Source organism: Hypanus sabinus, chromosome 5, assembly GCF_030144855.1.
Source record: "Hypanus sabinus isolate sHypSab1 chromosome 5, sHypSab1.hap1, whole genome shotgun sequence".
In the NCBI taxonomy this organism is placed as follows: Eukaryota; Metazoa; Chordata; class Chondrichthyes; order Myliobatiformes; family Dasyatidae; genus Hypanus; species Hypanus sabinus.
Genome location: NC_082710.1, coordinates 150,268,556 through 150,283,918, shown reverse-complemented (window position 1 = coordinate 150,283,918; position 15,363 = coordinate 150,268,556). Strand labels below are relative to the sequence as shown.

The 15,363-nt window shown below is 43.6% G+C and overlaps 1 protein-coding gene across 3 annotated transcripts in view; it reads right to left on the bottom strand.

The window, feature by feature from the left end:
* Positions 1-15,363, bottom strand: part of rxrba (retinoid x receptor, beta a) — a 69,252-nt gene that overhangs the window by 25,012 nt on the left and 28,877 nt on the right. For all 3 annotated transcript variants that reach the window (XM_059970636.1, XM_059970637.1, XM_059970638.1), the window contains 2 exons: positions 13,638-13,779; positions 2,487-2,666 (listed from right to left, as the gene is read on the bottom strand). In XM_059970636.1, coding sequence (XP_059826619.1) covers positions 2,487-2,666; positions 13,638-13,779 — 322 coding nt within the window. The remainder of the gene's footprint in view (positions 1-2,486; positions 2,667-13,637; positions 13,780-15,363) is intronic.

Sequence of the window (15,363 nt, the reverse complement as noted above, 5' to 3'; positions counted from 1 at the left end):
GTAAAAGATTTGAAAGTGGGAGGGGGAGGGGAGATCCAAAATGACAGGAGAAGACAGGAGGGGGAGGGATGAAGCTAAGAGTTGGAAAGTTGAATGGCAAAAGGGATACACAGCTGGAGAAGGTAAACGATCATGGGATACTGGTATCTGTCCCCCACTTTTCCTTTGCTACATTGACGACTGCATCGGCGCTGCTTCCTGCACGCATGCTGCACTCATTGACTTCAACAACTTTGCCTCCGGTTTCCACCCTGCCCTCAAATTTACCTGGTCTATTTCGAACACCTCCCTCCCCTTTCCTGATCTTTCAGTCTGTCTCTGGAGATGGCTTATCTACTGATATCTACTATAAACCTACGGACTCTCATAGCTGCCTGGACTGTTCCTCTTCCCACCCTGTCTCTTGCAAGGATGCCATCCCCTTCCCTCAATTCCTCCGTCTCTGACGCGTCTGCTCTCAGAATGAGGCTTTTCATTCCCGGACGAAGGAAGTGTCTTCCTTTTTCAAAGAAGGGGGCTTCCCTTCCTCCACCATCGACTCTGCTCTCAAACGCATCTCTCCCATTTTATGCACATCTGCTCTCATCCCATCCTCCCGCCACCCTGCCAGGGATAGAGTTCCCCTTGTCCTCACCTGCCGCCACATGAGCCTCTGGGTCCAACGTATGATTCTCCATAACTTCTGCCACCTCCAACAGGATCCTGCCACCACCCCTCTTTCTGCCTTCCGCAGGGGTCGCTCCCTACGCGTCTCCCTTGTCCATTTATCCCCCCCCCATCCCTTCCCACCGAAGGGATCCAAACTTACCCTTGTGGGTATGTGCTACACTACCCTTACAACTACTCCCTCACCACCATTCAGGACCCCAGACATCCTTCCAGGTGAGGCGACACTTCGCCTGTGAGTCTGCTGGTGCTCCCAGTGCAGCCTTCTATACGTTGGTGGGACCCGACGCAGACCGGGAGACCGTTTCGCTGACCACCTGCGCTCTGTCCGCCAGAGAAAGCGGGATCTCCCAGTGACCACCATTTTAATCCCACATCCCATTCCCATTCTGATATGTCTATCCTCTACTGTCAAGATGAAGCCACACTCAGGTTAGAGGAACAACATCTTATATTCCATCTGGGTAGCCTCCAACCTGATGGCATGAACATTGATTTCCCTAACTTTTGTAAATGACCCCCTCCCCTTCTTACCCCATCCTTTATTATTTTCCCCTTTTTTTTCTTCTTTTCTCTCTCTGCCTCTCTCACAGTCACTCTTTGCCTGCTCTCCGTCTCTCTGTGGTGCCCCCTGCCCCTTTCTTTCTCCCTAGGCCTTCTGTCCCATGATCCTCTTCCTTCTCCAGCTGTGTATCCCTTTTGCCAGTCAACTTTCCAGCTCTCAGCTTCATCCTTCCCCCTGCTGTCTTCTCCTATCATTTCGGATCTCTCCCTCCCACTTTCAAATCTCTTACTAGCTCTTCTTTCAGTTAGTCCTGATGAAGGGTCTCAGCCCGAAACATTGACTGTACTTCTTCCTATAGATACTGCCTGGCCTGCTGCATTCCACCAGCATTTTTTGTGTTTGCTGAGGGAATAGATTAGCAGGTTTGTGCTCAAGGAGGATAGTCCCGTATCTAATCTCCACACTGTGAGACAACTGGAAGTCAAGGTTGCCATGAAGACCCCTTATCAGTGGTAACAAACAAAAATGCTGGAAAAACTCAGTAGGTCAGGCAGCATCTATAGAGAGGAATAAAGAGCCGATATTTCAGGTTGAGACCCTTCATCAAGACAGGAAAAGAAGGGGGCAGAAGCCAGAATGAAAAGGCGGTGGGGTGGGGTGGGGTGGGGGGGAAGGAGCAAGAACTGCAGGTGGCGAGATCAAGTGAGAGGAAAGATAGATGAGCGGGAGGGGGGAATGAAAGACAATGACACGAGAATCTAGGAGGTGATAGGTGGAAGGGGTAAAGGGCTGAAGCAGGAGGAATGTTGTGAGAGGACAGCAGATGATGGGAAGGAGGTGAGGGAACCGGTGGGAGTTAAGGGCAGGTTATGAGGATAGGGGAAAGAGAAGAGCTGAGAGGTTTGCAGGATTCAGGGAAAACAAAGGTATGGGGGGAGGGGGAGGAGAGGAAAACAGTGGACGGTGGTTACCAGAAGTCAGAGAAATTGATGTTCACACCATCAGATTGGAGCAAATGTGACATGTTGCTGCTCTAGCCTGTGTCTGGACTCAACAAAGCAGTGGAGAATGTGGACAGATATATTAGTGTGGGAATGGGAAGTGAAATTTGAAATGGCTGGTCACCGGGAGACCCTGACCATTGTGGCAAATGGAGCAAAGGTGTTTGATGAAATGACCCCCTTTCTGCGCCAGGTGTCATCTCCTACCAGAGGACTGGTGGTGAACAGATTGGAATGAGAGACCTCCAGGGTAAGAGCGGTGGTGTGGACAAGGGGTTTAAAATTATAACACTGCCACCCAGAGCCGAACCTACCTTCACGCTTCATGCCCGTGGCCAGGCACTTCTGGTAGCGGCAGTACTGGCACCGGTTGCGCTGCCGCTTGTCCACCGTGCAGTCCTTGCTGTCACGGCAGGTGTAGGTGAGGTCCTTGCGAACAGTGCGCTTGAAGAAGCCCTTGCAGCCCTCGCAGCTGTACACGCCGTAGTGTTTGCCTGCACATGACACAAGCCAGAGGTCAGACAGATTTTGAGTTGTGCCATTGAATTGCACAGCAGGGAAACAGGCCCTTTGGCCCAACTCATCCACATTGCCCATGTGATTCCCATTTGACCGAGTTTGGCCCATATACCTCTAAATATTCCCTATCCAGGTAGACAATGTAACTTCACCTGGTTCTACCACATCCTCTGGCATATACCAAGCACCCTCTGTGTGAGAAGGTTTACCCCTTTTGAATGTCTGCCCTCTCATGTTATGCCCTCTAGTGTTTGATTTTCTTTCTGAGTACATTCACTCTCTGTGTGCATCTTACGTCCCATGATTTTATACACATCGATAACATCACCCCTCAGTCACCTAGGCTCCAATGAAAGCCCAGCCTGCACAACTTCTGCCTGTAACAGGTCCTGCTGAGTTCCTCCAGCATCTTGTGTAACTCTGTGTTTCCAGTGTCTACAGAATCCCATGTGCTTATCATTGAGAAGGCCAGCATTTCTTGCCCACTTTTCATCGCCTTAGAACTGAGACTGTTGCTGACAAAGTCAAAGAATCAGAGCACTACAGCACATAAGTTGATCCTTCAGTCCATCTAATCTGTGCCAGCTTCGTCTTATACCTAGTCCCATCTACCTGCTTGTTCTACACTTGTCTCACCCTCTGAGTGAAGAAGTTCCCCCTCAGATTCCCTCTTCAATATTTTACCTTTCAGTTTAAATCTATGGCCTGTGGTTCTAGTCTCACCCAACTTGAGGGAAGAAAGACTGCAATCAGAAGATTCGGGTAAGGAGTTTGTACGTTCCCCCTGAGACTGCGTGTTTTCCTCAGGTGCCACATTCTAAAGATGTATGGGTTAGAATCAGTAAGTTGTTGGCATGCTATGTTGATACCAGAAGCACAGTGATACTTGTGGCCTGCCCCCACCCCCAGCTCATCTGCAGGCTGTGTTGGTCATTGGTGCAGACAAAGTATTTCATCGTATGTTTCAATATTTTGATGTACATGTCACAAATAAAGCTAATCTTTAGAAACAAAACTAACAATCTATCCTATGTATACACCTGATTACATTAATGGGTCTGAAAAAGCCAGACTGGGTAAGGAAGCCAGTGGGTTTTTCTTGACAATTGGGTCTTTCCTTAATTGGTTATGAGAAAAATCCAGAATTATTTATCAAGTCTTGGAGCCAAACAGCACAAATCAGGCCACGTCTCATCATGCCCATACTGACTATCAAACACTCATCTATACCAATCCCACTGGTTAGAAGCAATATACACTTTGGCAATTCAAATGCTCATTCAGATGTGATTGATTTATTTATTCATTTGTCATGGAACAGCCCTTCAGACCACTCCACACAGCAACTAATTTAACCCTAGCTGAATCACTGGACAATTTACAGCTACAACTCACACTTTTTAAAACCATCATTCCCACAATCCTGATTAAGAAGTTACAAAACCTGGGCCTCTGTACCTCCCTCTGCAATTCGATCATCAACTTCCCTACCGGAAGACCACTATCTGTGCAGATTGGAGATAACATCTCCTTTTTGTGGATGATCAACACTGGCGCACTTCAGGGGTGTGTGCTTAGCCCACTGCTCTACTCTGTACCCATGACTGTGTGGCGAGGCATAGTTCAAATACCATCTATAAATTTGCTGATGATAGAACCATTGTTGGTAAATTTTCAGATGGAAATGAGAGGACGTACAGGAGCAAGATATACCAACTAGTGAAGGGGTGTTGCAGAAACAACCTTGCACTCAATGTCAATAAGATGAAAGAGCTGATGGTGGACTTCAGGAAAGGTAAGATTAAAGAACACATACCAGTCCTCATAGAGGAGTCAGAAGTGGAGAGAGTGAGCAGTTTCAAGTTCCTGGGTGTCAATATCTCTAAGGACCTAACCTGGTCCCAACATATCGATGCAGCTATAAAGAAGGCAAGACAGTGACTATACCTCATTAGGAGATTGAAGAGATTTGATATGCCAACAAAAACACACAAAAACCTCTCTAGTTGGACGTGGAGAGCATTCTGACAGGCTGCATCACTGTCTGGTGGGGGGTGGGCTTCTGCACAGGACCAAAAGAAGCTGCAGAGGGTCACAAATTTAGTCCGCTCCATTTTGGGTACTAGCCTTCAAAGTACCCAGGACATCTTCAAGGAGCAGTGTCTCAGAAAGGCAGCATCCATTCTTAAGGACCCCCAGTACCCAGGGCAAAACCTTTTCTCACAGTTATCATCAGGTAGGTAGTACGACGCTAAAGGCAAGCACTCAGCGATTCAGGAACAGCGTCTTCCCCTCTGCCATCCGATTCCTAAATGGACATTGAACCCGCGAACACCACCTCACTTTTATAATATATATTATTTCTGTTCTTGCACAATTTTTAATCTACTCAATATATGTATACTGTAATTTATTTATTTTCTCTCCTCTATATTATGTATTGCATTGAACTGCTGCTAAGTTAACAAATTTCATGACACATGCTGGTGATAATAAACCCAATTCTGATTTACAATGGCCAATTAACCTACATCCTTGGACTGTGGGATGAAATTGGAGCACCCAGAGGAAACCTCTCACACCTGGAAGAAGGTACGAACTTTCTTAGAGGTGACACTACAATTGAACTCTGATGCCCTGAGCTGTAATAGCATTATAGTAACTCCTTTGCTACCATGGTGCTCCTAAGCACAGAGAGTCTTTGCCTCCACCTCCCTCCCAGACAGTGCATTCCAGATTCTAACCACCTTCCCGTGAAAAGAAATTCTTCCTCAGATTCCCTCTGAATTTTACTCCTTACCTTAAACCTTTGCCCACTGGTCTTGGACACTTCTGCCGAGGGGAAAATACTTCTTATTACCTACTCAATCTCTGCCCTCTTAACTGTGCATACCTCTAGCAGGACATGCCACACCCCATGCACGGCAATGAAAATAAATCCAACCTCTCTAGTATCTCCTCATAACTATGCTACTCCATCCAGGCAACATCCTGGTGAATCTCCTCTGCACCCTCTCCAGTGCAGTCATATGCTTCCCACACTGTGATGACCAGAACTGCATACAATACTCCAGCTGCAGTCCAAACAACATTTTATAAGGTTGTACCAAAATCTCCTTCTCATACTCTCTGCCTCAGTAAATGTAGGTTTGCATCTGGTATGCCTCTTTTCACCAACTTATTTACTTGTGCTGCCATCTTCAGGGATCCTTGGATTGATACACCGGTGTCTGTTCCTCAGTATTTCCGAGGGCGCTACTACTCGTGGTATATAGTACATCAAGACCCTTACTTGACCTACCAAAATGAATGACCTCACAATTTCTTGGGATTAAATTCCATCTATCATTTCCCTGCCCAATACACCAGTTGATCAGTATCATTCTATAGCCCTCTTTATTATCAACAGCATCACCGGATTTCATGTCATCTGCATACCTACTAATACTACATCTATATTCATATCCAAGTCATTATTGTGTAAAACCTTCCAGTCACAAAAAGCAGCCCTTCACCATCACCCCATGTCTCCCATCATTAAACCAATTATGGATCGTTTATTAATTCACCTTGGATCCCAAGGGCTCCAAACTTCTGCACCAGAATTTTACCTCCTTTTCAAACTTAACATGCTCTAGAATTGGCCATCTCAGCTGCACTGTCACGGACAGCTATGGAGACCAGTTCATTGGGTACACTTAAAACAGAAGTTGATAGATTCTTGATTAGTAACAGGGAGAAGCAGGAGAATGGGGTTGTAAGGGATAATAAATCAGCTGTGATTGAATGGTGGAACTGACTCAATGAGCCAAATGGCCCAGTTCTGCTCTTAGCTCTTATAGTCTTAATCTCCAACTATAATCTGTAATGATTACAGATAAGACTTCATTCATTCCATTCACAGATTGTCCCTTTGATCCTTAAGGGGCCCTATACTTTCCATGGTTACCACTGTGTCCTTCACATACTTGCAAAACTCATTGCAATTTTCCTTCATCTTCAATGCCAATAATATTTCATGAACTTCCTATACCTTCCTGATTTTTTAAGCAACCTCCCCTCTCCCTGAACCACTCCATACTCCTGAAGGCCAGCTCCCATTTTCAATATCCTCTACTTACCACATGCTTCCCTTTCACCTTTGGACCAAACCCTCAATATCCAGAGCTCCCTGTCCTTTTTCTTCACCCATAGATGGATGATGTGGCCCTACCTGATCTCCAACTATGTTAAAAGATTACCACTTCAACTAGTTACTCCAATTGCTGTAGTGGGAACCAAATTCATGCCTCCGTATGCAACTCCACTTTGGCATACCCACTGATTTTTGCATGAGTTTGGTGGGCTAGAAGTTGCCAATTATTGAGACACAATAATGTGACACAATAGTGTTGCATTTAGCACAATGCTTTACAGCATGCCAACTGTAAGATCAAGATTCATAAACATAAGAGATTCTAAAAATGCTGGAAATCCAGATAAAGGCAACATACTGGAGGAACTCAGGTCACCCAGCGTCTAAGGAAAGGAATAAAGAGATGACAACAAATTGGACCAAGACCCTTCATACGGACCCACCGCTGATTCTCACCACCATCTGTAAAGAGTTTATACATTTTCACTATGACTGTGTGGGTTTCCTCTGGGTGCTCCGGTTTCCTCCCACATTCCAACCACATAGGTTAGGGTTAGTGAGTTGCGGGTATGCTAGGTTGCCACCAGAAGTTTGACGACACTTGCAGCACGATCTTTGCAGATTCGATTTGATACAAAAATGACACATTTCACTATATGTGAAATATCATAGTGAAAAATAAAGCTAATCTTTAATCTTTATCTTTCAAACGAACTAGTTAGATAAGAAAACTAGCTGACTGCCGCTTGAAACATCACTGTGGCTTTTTTGATGACTGTGAACACAAGGCACATTAAAATGTGAAATTTATTGTATATCAACTGCACCCACACACCCCATAAAAAAGATCAAGCTAATTAATTCAGAGATTCCAGATCACCTCATTTACTCCACTTCAAGCATTCATACAACACAGAAGGGGCAGTGTGTTATTCCAGTCATAATGAATTTGGAAAAGTTGTTGTGGAAATAGATGTGGGTGCCTTTGCACACCAGAAACTGAAAGGAAACACGCAGAGGCAGCAAGCAGTTAGAACTCAAATGGTACAGTGCCTTGGAAAAGCATTCAGACTCCAATCCTTTGTTCACATAACTGAGGACTACAATCAGGTATTTTGATCAATTTAACTGAGAATTTTTATTTCTGAATCAGTTGCATCTTTTTCCATAGTGGAGCCCAAAAAACAGGGAAAACACGAAAAACTAAAAATTCAAAAACTGAAATGTTAGCTGCTCAGAAGTATTCATCGCCCTTTGCTCAGTACTTAGTTGAACAGCTATTACAGCCATTAATCTTTTGAGAATCAGCAAGGTAGAGCTGAGGATGAGCCAGCAGGTTTACAATTAGAATGATGGATGTAACATGAATGTAAGGAAGGACAGCCCAATGACTGGGTGCAAATGCAAACAGAGCAAAGAGTTAAATTGTACCACAGAGGCAAAATTCAAAAGGATGAAGAATGCCGAACTGAAGGTGCTGTATTTAAATGCAAGTGGTATTCTGAATAAGGTGGACAAACTCGTGGTGCAATTAGAGATTGGTCAGTATGATGTTGTGGGCCTCACCGAGTCGTGGCTGAAAGAAGGCCATAGTGGAAGCTTAATGTCAAAGGATATACTTTGTATTGGAAGGACAGGCAAGAAGGCATAAGCGGTGGTGTGGCTCTGTTGGTAAGAGATGGAATTACATCTTTACAAAAAGGTGACAGAGGGTCAGAGAATATTGAATCTTTCTAGTAAAATTAAGAACTTGCAAGGGTAAAAAAAAACCTTTATGGGAATATATAGGTCTCCAAATAGTAGCCAAGATGTGGAGTTGAGATTTAAAAGAGAGCTGGAAAGGGGATGTAATAAGGTTAATTCAATTGTAATGGGGGGGACTTCAATATGCAAGGGGTTCGGGAAAATCAGGTTGGTGTCGGATTGCAAGAGACGGAATTTGTTGAATGCCTACAAGATGGCTTTTTAGAGCAACTTGTGCTTGAGCCTACTCAGGGAAAAGCTATCTGTTGTGTAATAACCCTGATCTTAGTAAGAAGCTTAATGTAAAGGAACCCTTAGGAGGCAGTGATCAGAATATGATTGAATTCATACTGCAATTTGAGAGGGAGAATCCTAAGTCACATGTATCAGTATCACAATGGATTAAAGGGAATTTACAGGGGCACGAGAGAGAGCTTGCCCAGGTAAACTGGAGGAGGATATTGGCGGGGATGATGACAGAGCAAAGATGGCTTAAGTTTCTGGGAATAGTTCACAAGGCGCAGGATAGCTATGTCCCACTGAGGAAGTTGTTCTCAAATATCAGGCCTAGAGAACCGTGGCTGACAAAGGAAGTTAAGGCCTGCATAAAAGCCAAGGAAAAGACATATAAAGTAGCAAAAGTGACTGGGAAGCATTTAAAAATCCAACAAAAGGCAACTAAAAATAGCTACAAGAAATGATGAAATACAAGGGCAGACTACTAACCAATAATATAAAGCAGGATACCAGAAGTTTCTTCAGTTATATGAAGAGTAAAAGGGAGGTGAGAGTTTATATTGGAGCACTAGAAATGATTCTGCTGAGATATTAATGGAGGACAAAGAAATGGCAGATGAACTTCATGGGTACTTTGCATTTGTCATCACTGTAGAAGACACTAGCAGTGTGCCAGAGGTCCATTAAGTGTCAGGGAACAGCAGTGAGTGCCATTGCTATTACAAAGGAAAGATTGCTAGGCAAACTCAAAGGTCTTAAGGTGGATGTCACCTGAGCCAGATGGCCTACATCCCGAAGTCCTGAGAGAGATTGCTGAGGAGATAATGGCTGAATTGGTCATGATCTTTCAAGAATCACCACTTAATTCTGGCATGGCCCCAGAGGGCTGCAAGATTACAAATGTCACTCTACTCTTTAAAGAAGGGAGGAGGCAAAGAAATGAAATTATAGGCCAGTTAGCCTAACCTCAGTGTTTGGGAAAGTGTTGGGAGTCTATTATTAAAGATGAGGTTTCAAGGAACTTGGAGACTAATGATAAAAATAAGTTAAAGTCAGCATGGTTTCTGTAAAGAGAAATCTTCTCTGACAAATCTGTTGGAGTTTTTCAAGGAAGTAACAAGCAGGGTGGACAAATGAGAGGCAGTGGATGCCATTTACCTGGATTTTCAGAAAGCATTTGATAAGGTGCCACACAAGGCTGCTTAACAAGATATAACCCGATGATATTGTAGGAAAGATACTGGTATGTATGTTTGAAAGAATGGCTGACAGGTAGAAGGCAGTGAGTGCGAATAAAATGGGCCTTTTCTGGTTAGCTGCCAGTGACTAGTAGTGTTCCTCAGGGGTCAGTATTGGGACCGCTACTTTTCACAATGCTTATCAATGATTTAGATCATGGAATTGACTGCTTTGTGGCAAAATTTGCAGATGATATGAAGATGGCTGGATGGGTAGATAGTGCTGAGGAAGCAATGCTTTTGCAGCAGGACAGGCAAACTGGAAGAATGGGCAAAAAAGTGGCAGATGGAATACAGTGTTAGGAAACGTATGATAATGCACTTAGTTAAAAGAAACAATAGTGCCAACTATTATCTAAAAGGGGAGAAGATTTGAACATCAGAGGTGCAGAGAGATTTAGAAGTCCTCATGCAAGACTCCCAGAAGATAAATTTACAGGTTGAGTCTGTAGTAAAGGTGTCAAATGCAGTGTTGGCATTTATTTCAAAAGAAATAGAATATAAAAGCAAGGAGATAATGCTGAGGCTTTATTGGAGTATGTCAACCATATCTCAGGAAGGATGTGTTGTCATTGAAGAGAGTCCAGAGGAGGTTCACAAGAAAAATTCCAGGAATAAAGGGGTTAACATATAAGGAGCGTTTGGCAGCTTTGGGCATGTACACACTGGAATTTAGAAGAATGCAGGGGGTTCGCATTGAAACCTACTAGAAATGGAAAGGACTAGATAGGGTAGATGTGGAGAGGTTGTTTCCTATGGTGAGGATATCCAGAACTAGGGAGCGCAGCCTCAAAATTGAGGGATGAACCTTTAGAACAGAGGTAAGAGGAATTTTTTTTTTTTAGCCAGAGTGTAGTATCTGTGTAATGTTCTGCCACAGGTTGCGGTGGAGGACAAGTCTGTGGGTATTGTTAAGGCGGAAGTCAATAGTTTTCTGTTCAGTCAGAGAATCAAACGATAAGGCGAGATCCAGGATCAGCATGATGGAATGGCATAGCACACTTGATGGACTGAATGGCTAATTCTGCTCTTGTGTTTTATGGGTTACAGTTAAGTCTCTGATAGCTTTGCACAAAGTGATGGCGCAAGATTTCCCAATTCCTCAAGCTGAGCCAGATTGGTTGGGAAGCATGGAGGAGAGCAATCTTGAGATTTTGCTAGAGATGTTCCATCGGATTAAGGTCAGAACTAACCGAGCCACTCAAGGACATCAATTTTCTTCATTTGAACCCACCCCATTGTTGCTCTGGCAGTATGCTTTGGCCATTGTCCCGCTGAAAGCCAGACTTTCTCCACAGTTTAAGCTTTCTGGCAGAGGCTAGCAGGTTTTTAATCCAGGATCTCTCTGTATTTAACAGCATTTTTTCTTCCTATCAATCCTGACCAGATTTCTAGTCCCTACTGCTGAAAAGAATCCCCATGGCATGATGCTACCTCCACTATCCTTTACAGTAAGGATGATGTTATCTAGTTGATGCGCAGTATTAAACATGCCACATGTACGCCTAGGTTGAGGCTGCAAAGTTCCAACTTTGTCTCATCCGACCACAAGACCTTCTTCCACAACTTTACAGTATCTTATAAGTGACACTTTTCAAAGTCTTTATGGACAAAGATATGATTTTTTTAATCCAGGGCTTCTTCCTTGCCACTCTTCCATAAATGCCCTTCTTGTGCAAGGCCATGAGTGAGGAGCCATGAACTTCATCTCCAGTTTCAGTCACTGACTTCTGCAGCTCACTCAGAGTGAATGTTGGTGTCACAGTAGCCCCTCTTACAAATGCCATTCTTCTCCACCAACTAAGTTTGGAGGGGTAGCCTAACACATGTGGTGTGGCTATGGTTTCATGATGGACTGCACTGAGCTCTGAGCTTGTTTGAGATGGTCTTGTACTCTTCCCAGATTTGTGCTTCTCTCTTATCATTTATCTGACTTGTCTTGAATGCTCATTTTGTCTTCATTTTGGTTTGGTCTGTTGAAAATCTACCAATGTTGTTGGACCTTACAGAGAGAGAGAGGGTATTTATTGTTATGGAATACACACAAAATGTTGGAGGAACTCAGCAAGAGGGTATCTTGCTCCTTCCATTTCAGTCCTGAAGGAGGTCTCAGCCCAAAACGTTGACTGTTTATTCCTCTCATTAGATGTTGCCTCACCTGCTGCGTCCTTCCATAATTTTGTGTGTATTACTTTAGGTTTCTAGCATCTGCAGACTTGAGTTTATTATTTATTCTTATGAATTCATTGAAAACAGGTAATCCTCCAATTTTCTACATCAACAAGTTGCGTGTTGGCAAATTAATGCAGTATATTGTATATTGCACCCGAGAAAAGTCCTTACAAAGGGGATGAATACTTTTTAGACTCACAATTTTGTTTTTTTCTTTTTTTTTTAAATCAATTGTTGACAGGTTTTCATATTTTTCTTTTTTATTGGACATGTTGCACAATGTTTTATAGATTAGTTCAAAAAAATGAGACTTTAACAAACTTTAAATTTAGAAATGAGACAATAAAATGTGGAAATATTTGTGGGGGTTAAATACTTATTCAAGGCACTGTATGTTGGCTTTCTCCATGAGTGTTGAGTACAGAGGCATTGTCCTCTTATTTATACAGGGGAATATACACAGAGTATTATGTTCAGTGTTGATGTTATCCAAGAACACACTTACAAGTTGCCAACTCTCCTCTGGACAAGGAGGGATTAGGTTAACTAGGTTTGTATTCACAAGAGCTCAGAAGAAAAAGAGAGAAACTTGCAAAATGCTGACAAGGTTTGATAGACAGGATGTGGTGAGGATGTTTCTTCTGGCTGAGCACGTCTAGACTGAGAGGATTATACTCTCAGGTTACAGGGCAGGAGGTGTAGAACAAAGATACAGAGAAATTACTTCACTTAGAGCTATGGATGCACCACTACTAAGGACTGCTGAGGCGAAGTCACTGACACAGAGGAGGAGATATTTAGATTTCCGGACAGAAAGTTATAAGGAATTGCAGGAGGAGGGTGAGGGCAGCACAAATAAGGCTTTGTGATAGATAACTATCCATGTTCATTCTGAATACAAAGCCAATTTAAAGGGTGCAAGTTCTAACCCCGATCCTATTTGCTGAGTTAAATCATGGGACAATACAATTCCACTAAACTGTGGTCTAGTCTTTCTTTGAAATCTCATCCAAGTACTTCAAATAGAAAGGCAGACAAACAGACCAAAGCCAAATACCTCATATTAGAGTGCATGCATATAAGGTGAAAAGGGGGAAGTTCATAGGGGACATGTGCGGCAATTTATTTATATCCCTGAGCTGTACCCATTCAACTTTCTCGGCTCCAAGACTGCCATATTGCATCACTCCAGAGAACCAACCACACAGGGCCAACAGACACCACCTGAGAGAGGCTGAACAACCAGAAGAAACTCAAATCCAGGCTGACTATTCAAGTCAGGAGTACAAGGGCAAATTTCAGTCACACTCACTCACAGTAATTCACTCAGCGCAGACCAGAATCACAAACTCACACTGTGGATTTGGTACAACTATCAGTCCTAGAGAACTAGTCTGTATTTAACCCTGGGCACATTTTACCTGAAGACCTGTCTCCACAAATGGAACAGACACGTCTCAAGGATGAGGTGGTGGAGCCAGCTGGGTACACCCCCCGTGACAACTGTGCCTCATCGGAACTGCTGACGCCATGCATCCCTGACATGCTCACAGTGGAGTTGACCTGAAAAACCAACAAATTACGAAAGTTACAAGGCAGAAATCCACACTATTTGCATGGGGGGGGGGGGGGGGGGTAGCATTCTGAGAACGTCTCAAGAGGTGGTTGAGCCCAGCACTGGAAGCATCTCCAAGCTCATCTCCTATTGGCTAGTCTACAACCCAAATTAAATGAATGCTGGCTTTTCCAACTTTAGGTAACCCACACCTCCAGTAAAATTCACCTCCCCCCCATCTTTCTCCCTCTATGCTCCCATTTTTGTACTCCTTTTCAATACCTCCTCTATCACACATGTACACACCCTTCCTTATCCCATCCATGTCATCCACTGATCTCCCTACCTCTCTCCCCCCCCCCCCCCCCACATCTGGCTCTATCTACCTGTCACCTCTCCCCTCATTGTTCTCATGATCACCGTACTTACTTACCAGATTCCAGCATGGGGAGCCTTTGGGTTCCCACATTACACTCCAGTCTATTTCTACCTTCACCCTTCCCTCTCTCCACCTGGCTCCACCTCTATTTGCCATCCTCCACTCTTCTGTCTCTCAACCCATTCCTTTCCCTGGCTCCATCTACCATCATCCTACACCCCCACCTCGGTCCACCAATCACCTACCAGTTGCCCCTCTCACCCCTCCTCCTCTCCCTTACATCGGCTCTCTCCTCTCTCAATCCCGATGCTGGGTCTTGACTTGAAACATCAAAAATTCCACCCTGCTGCTCGATTCACTACCCCAGCAGCTTCCAGCATTTTCAAAGATGCAGTGGAGCTCCTTGTAGTATGGCTTTTCAAACTCAATGATGACTACTAAACTCCTTAAAATTTCTTCTCACCTAACTACATCGTCGGATAGTTCCTCATCCCTTAATGTACTGTTTTACTTGCAAATCACTCCCGAGATTGGCCTCGGCCAATCAAAATGTCTGTATACTGCCATAAGAGTCTGTATCATTGGATTTGATTGTCAAGCAGTATATTCACCACCCACAATTCATCAGCACCAACTCTGACACTGCACTAGTAGGATTTCATTCTTTTCACAATTTTGACATAAAAATTAATACAAGGTTCAGGTATTTACATTAATAAAAATTGCATTCTGCGAAAGATATTTGTCCATCACAGCTGTCAAGTTGCAAAATGAGTTGCAAAACTCCAAGCTCTCTGCCTTTACTCAAATCAATAGTAAAGATTAGCAGGATTAAGATCTCTCATAGTACATTAACCAATATCCCAAAAACGAAACAAGACTTCACCTCAGCTACAACCTGTGGACATTTCAAAATTTATAAAACATCTTTCATTCCCTCACAGACAATAGTCTGATAAAGAACAAACATGAATTATTAGTCATTTCTCTCTGTAACTTTGTTGCCTCCAGCTATCACTTCTCAGCCTCTGTCCATGACCCAGCACACATAGTCATAAGGAAAGTGTATTAGCGTATTGACTATCAAGAGAGGTTAAGGAGGTTCAACTTGTCACTGAACACCCTAACAAACTTCTATAGAAGTACTGTTGAAATGATCCTAGCTGGTTCTATCATAGTCTAGAACAGCAGTTTGACTGACAATAACACATGA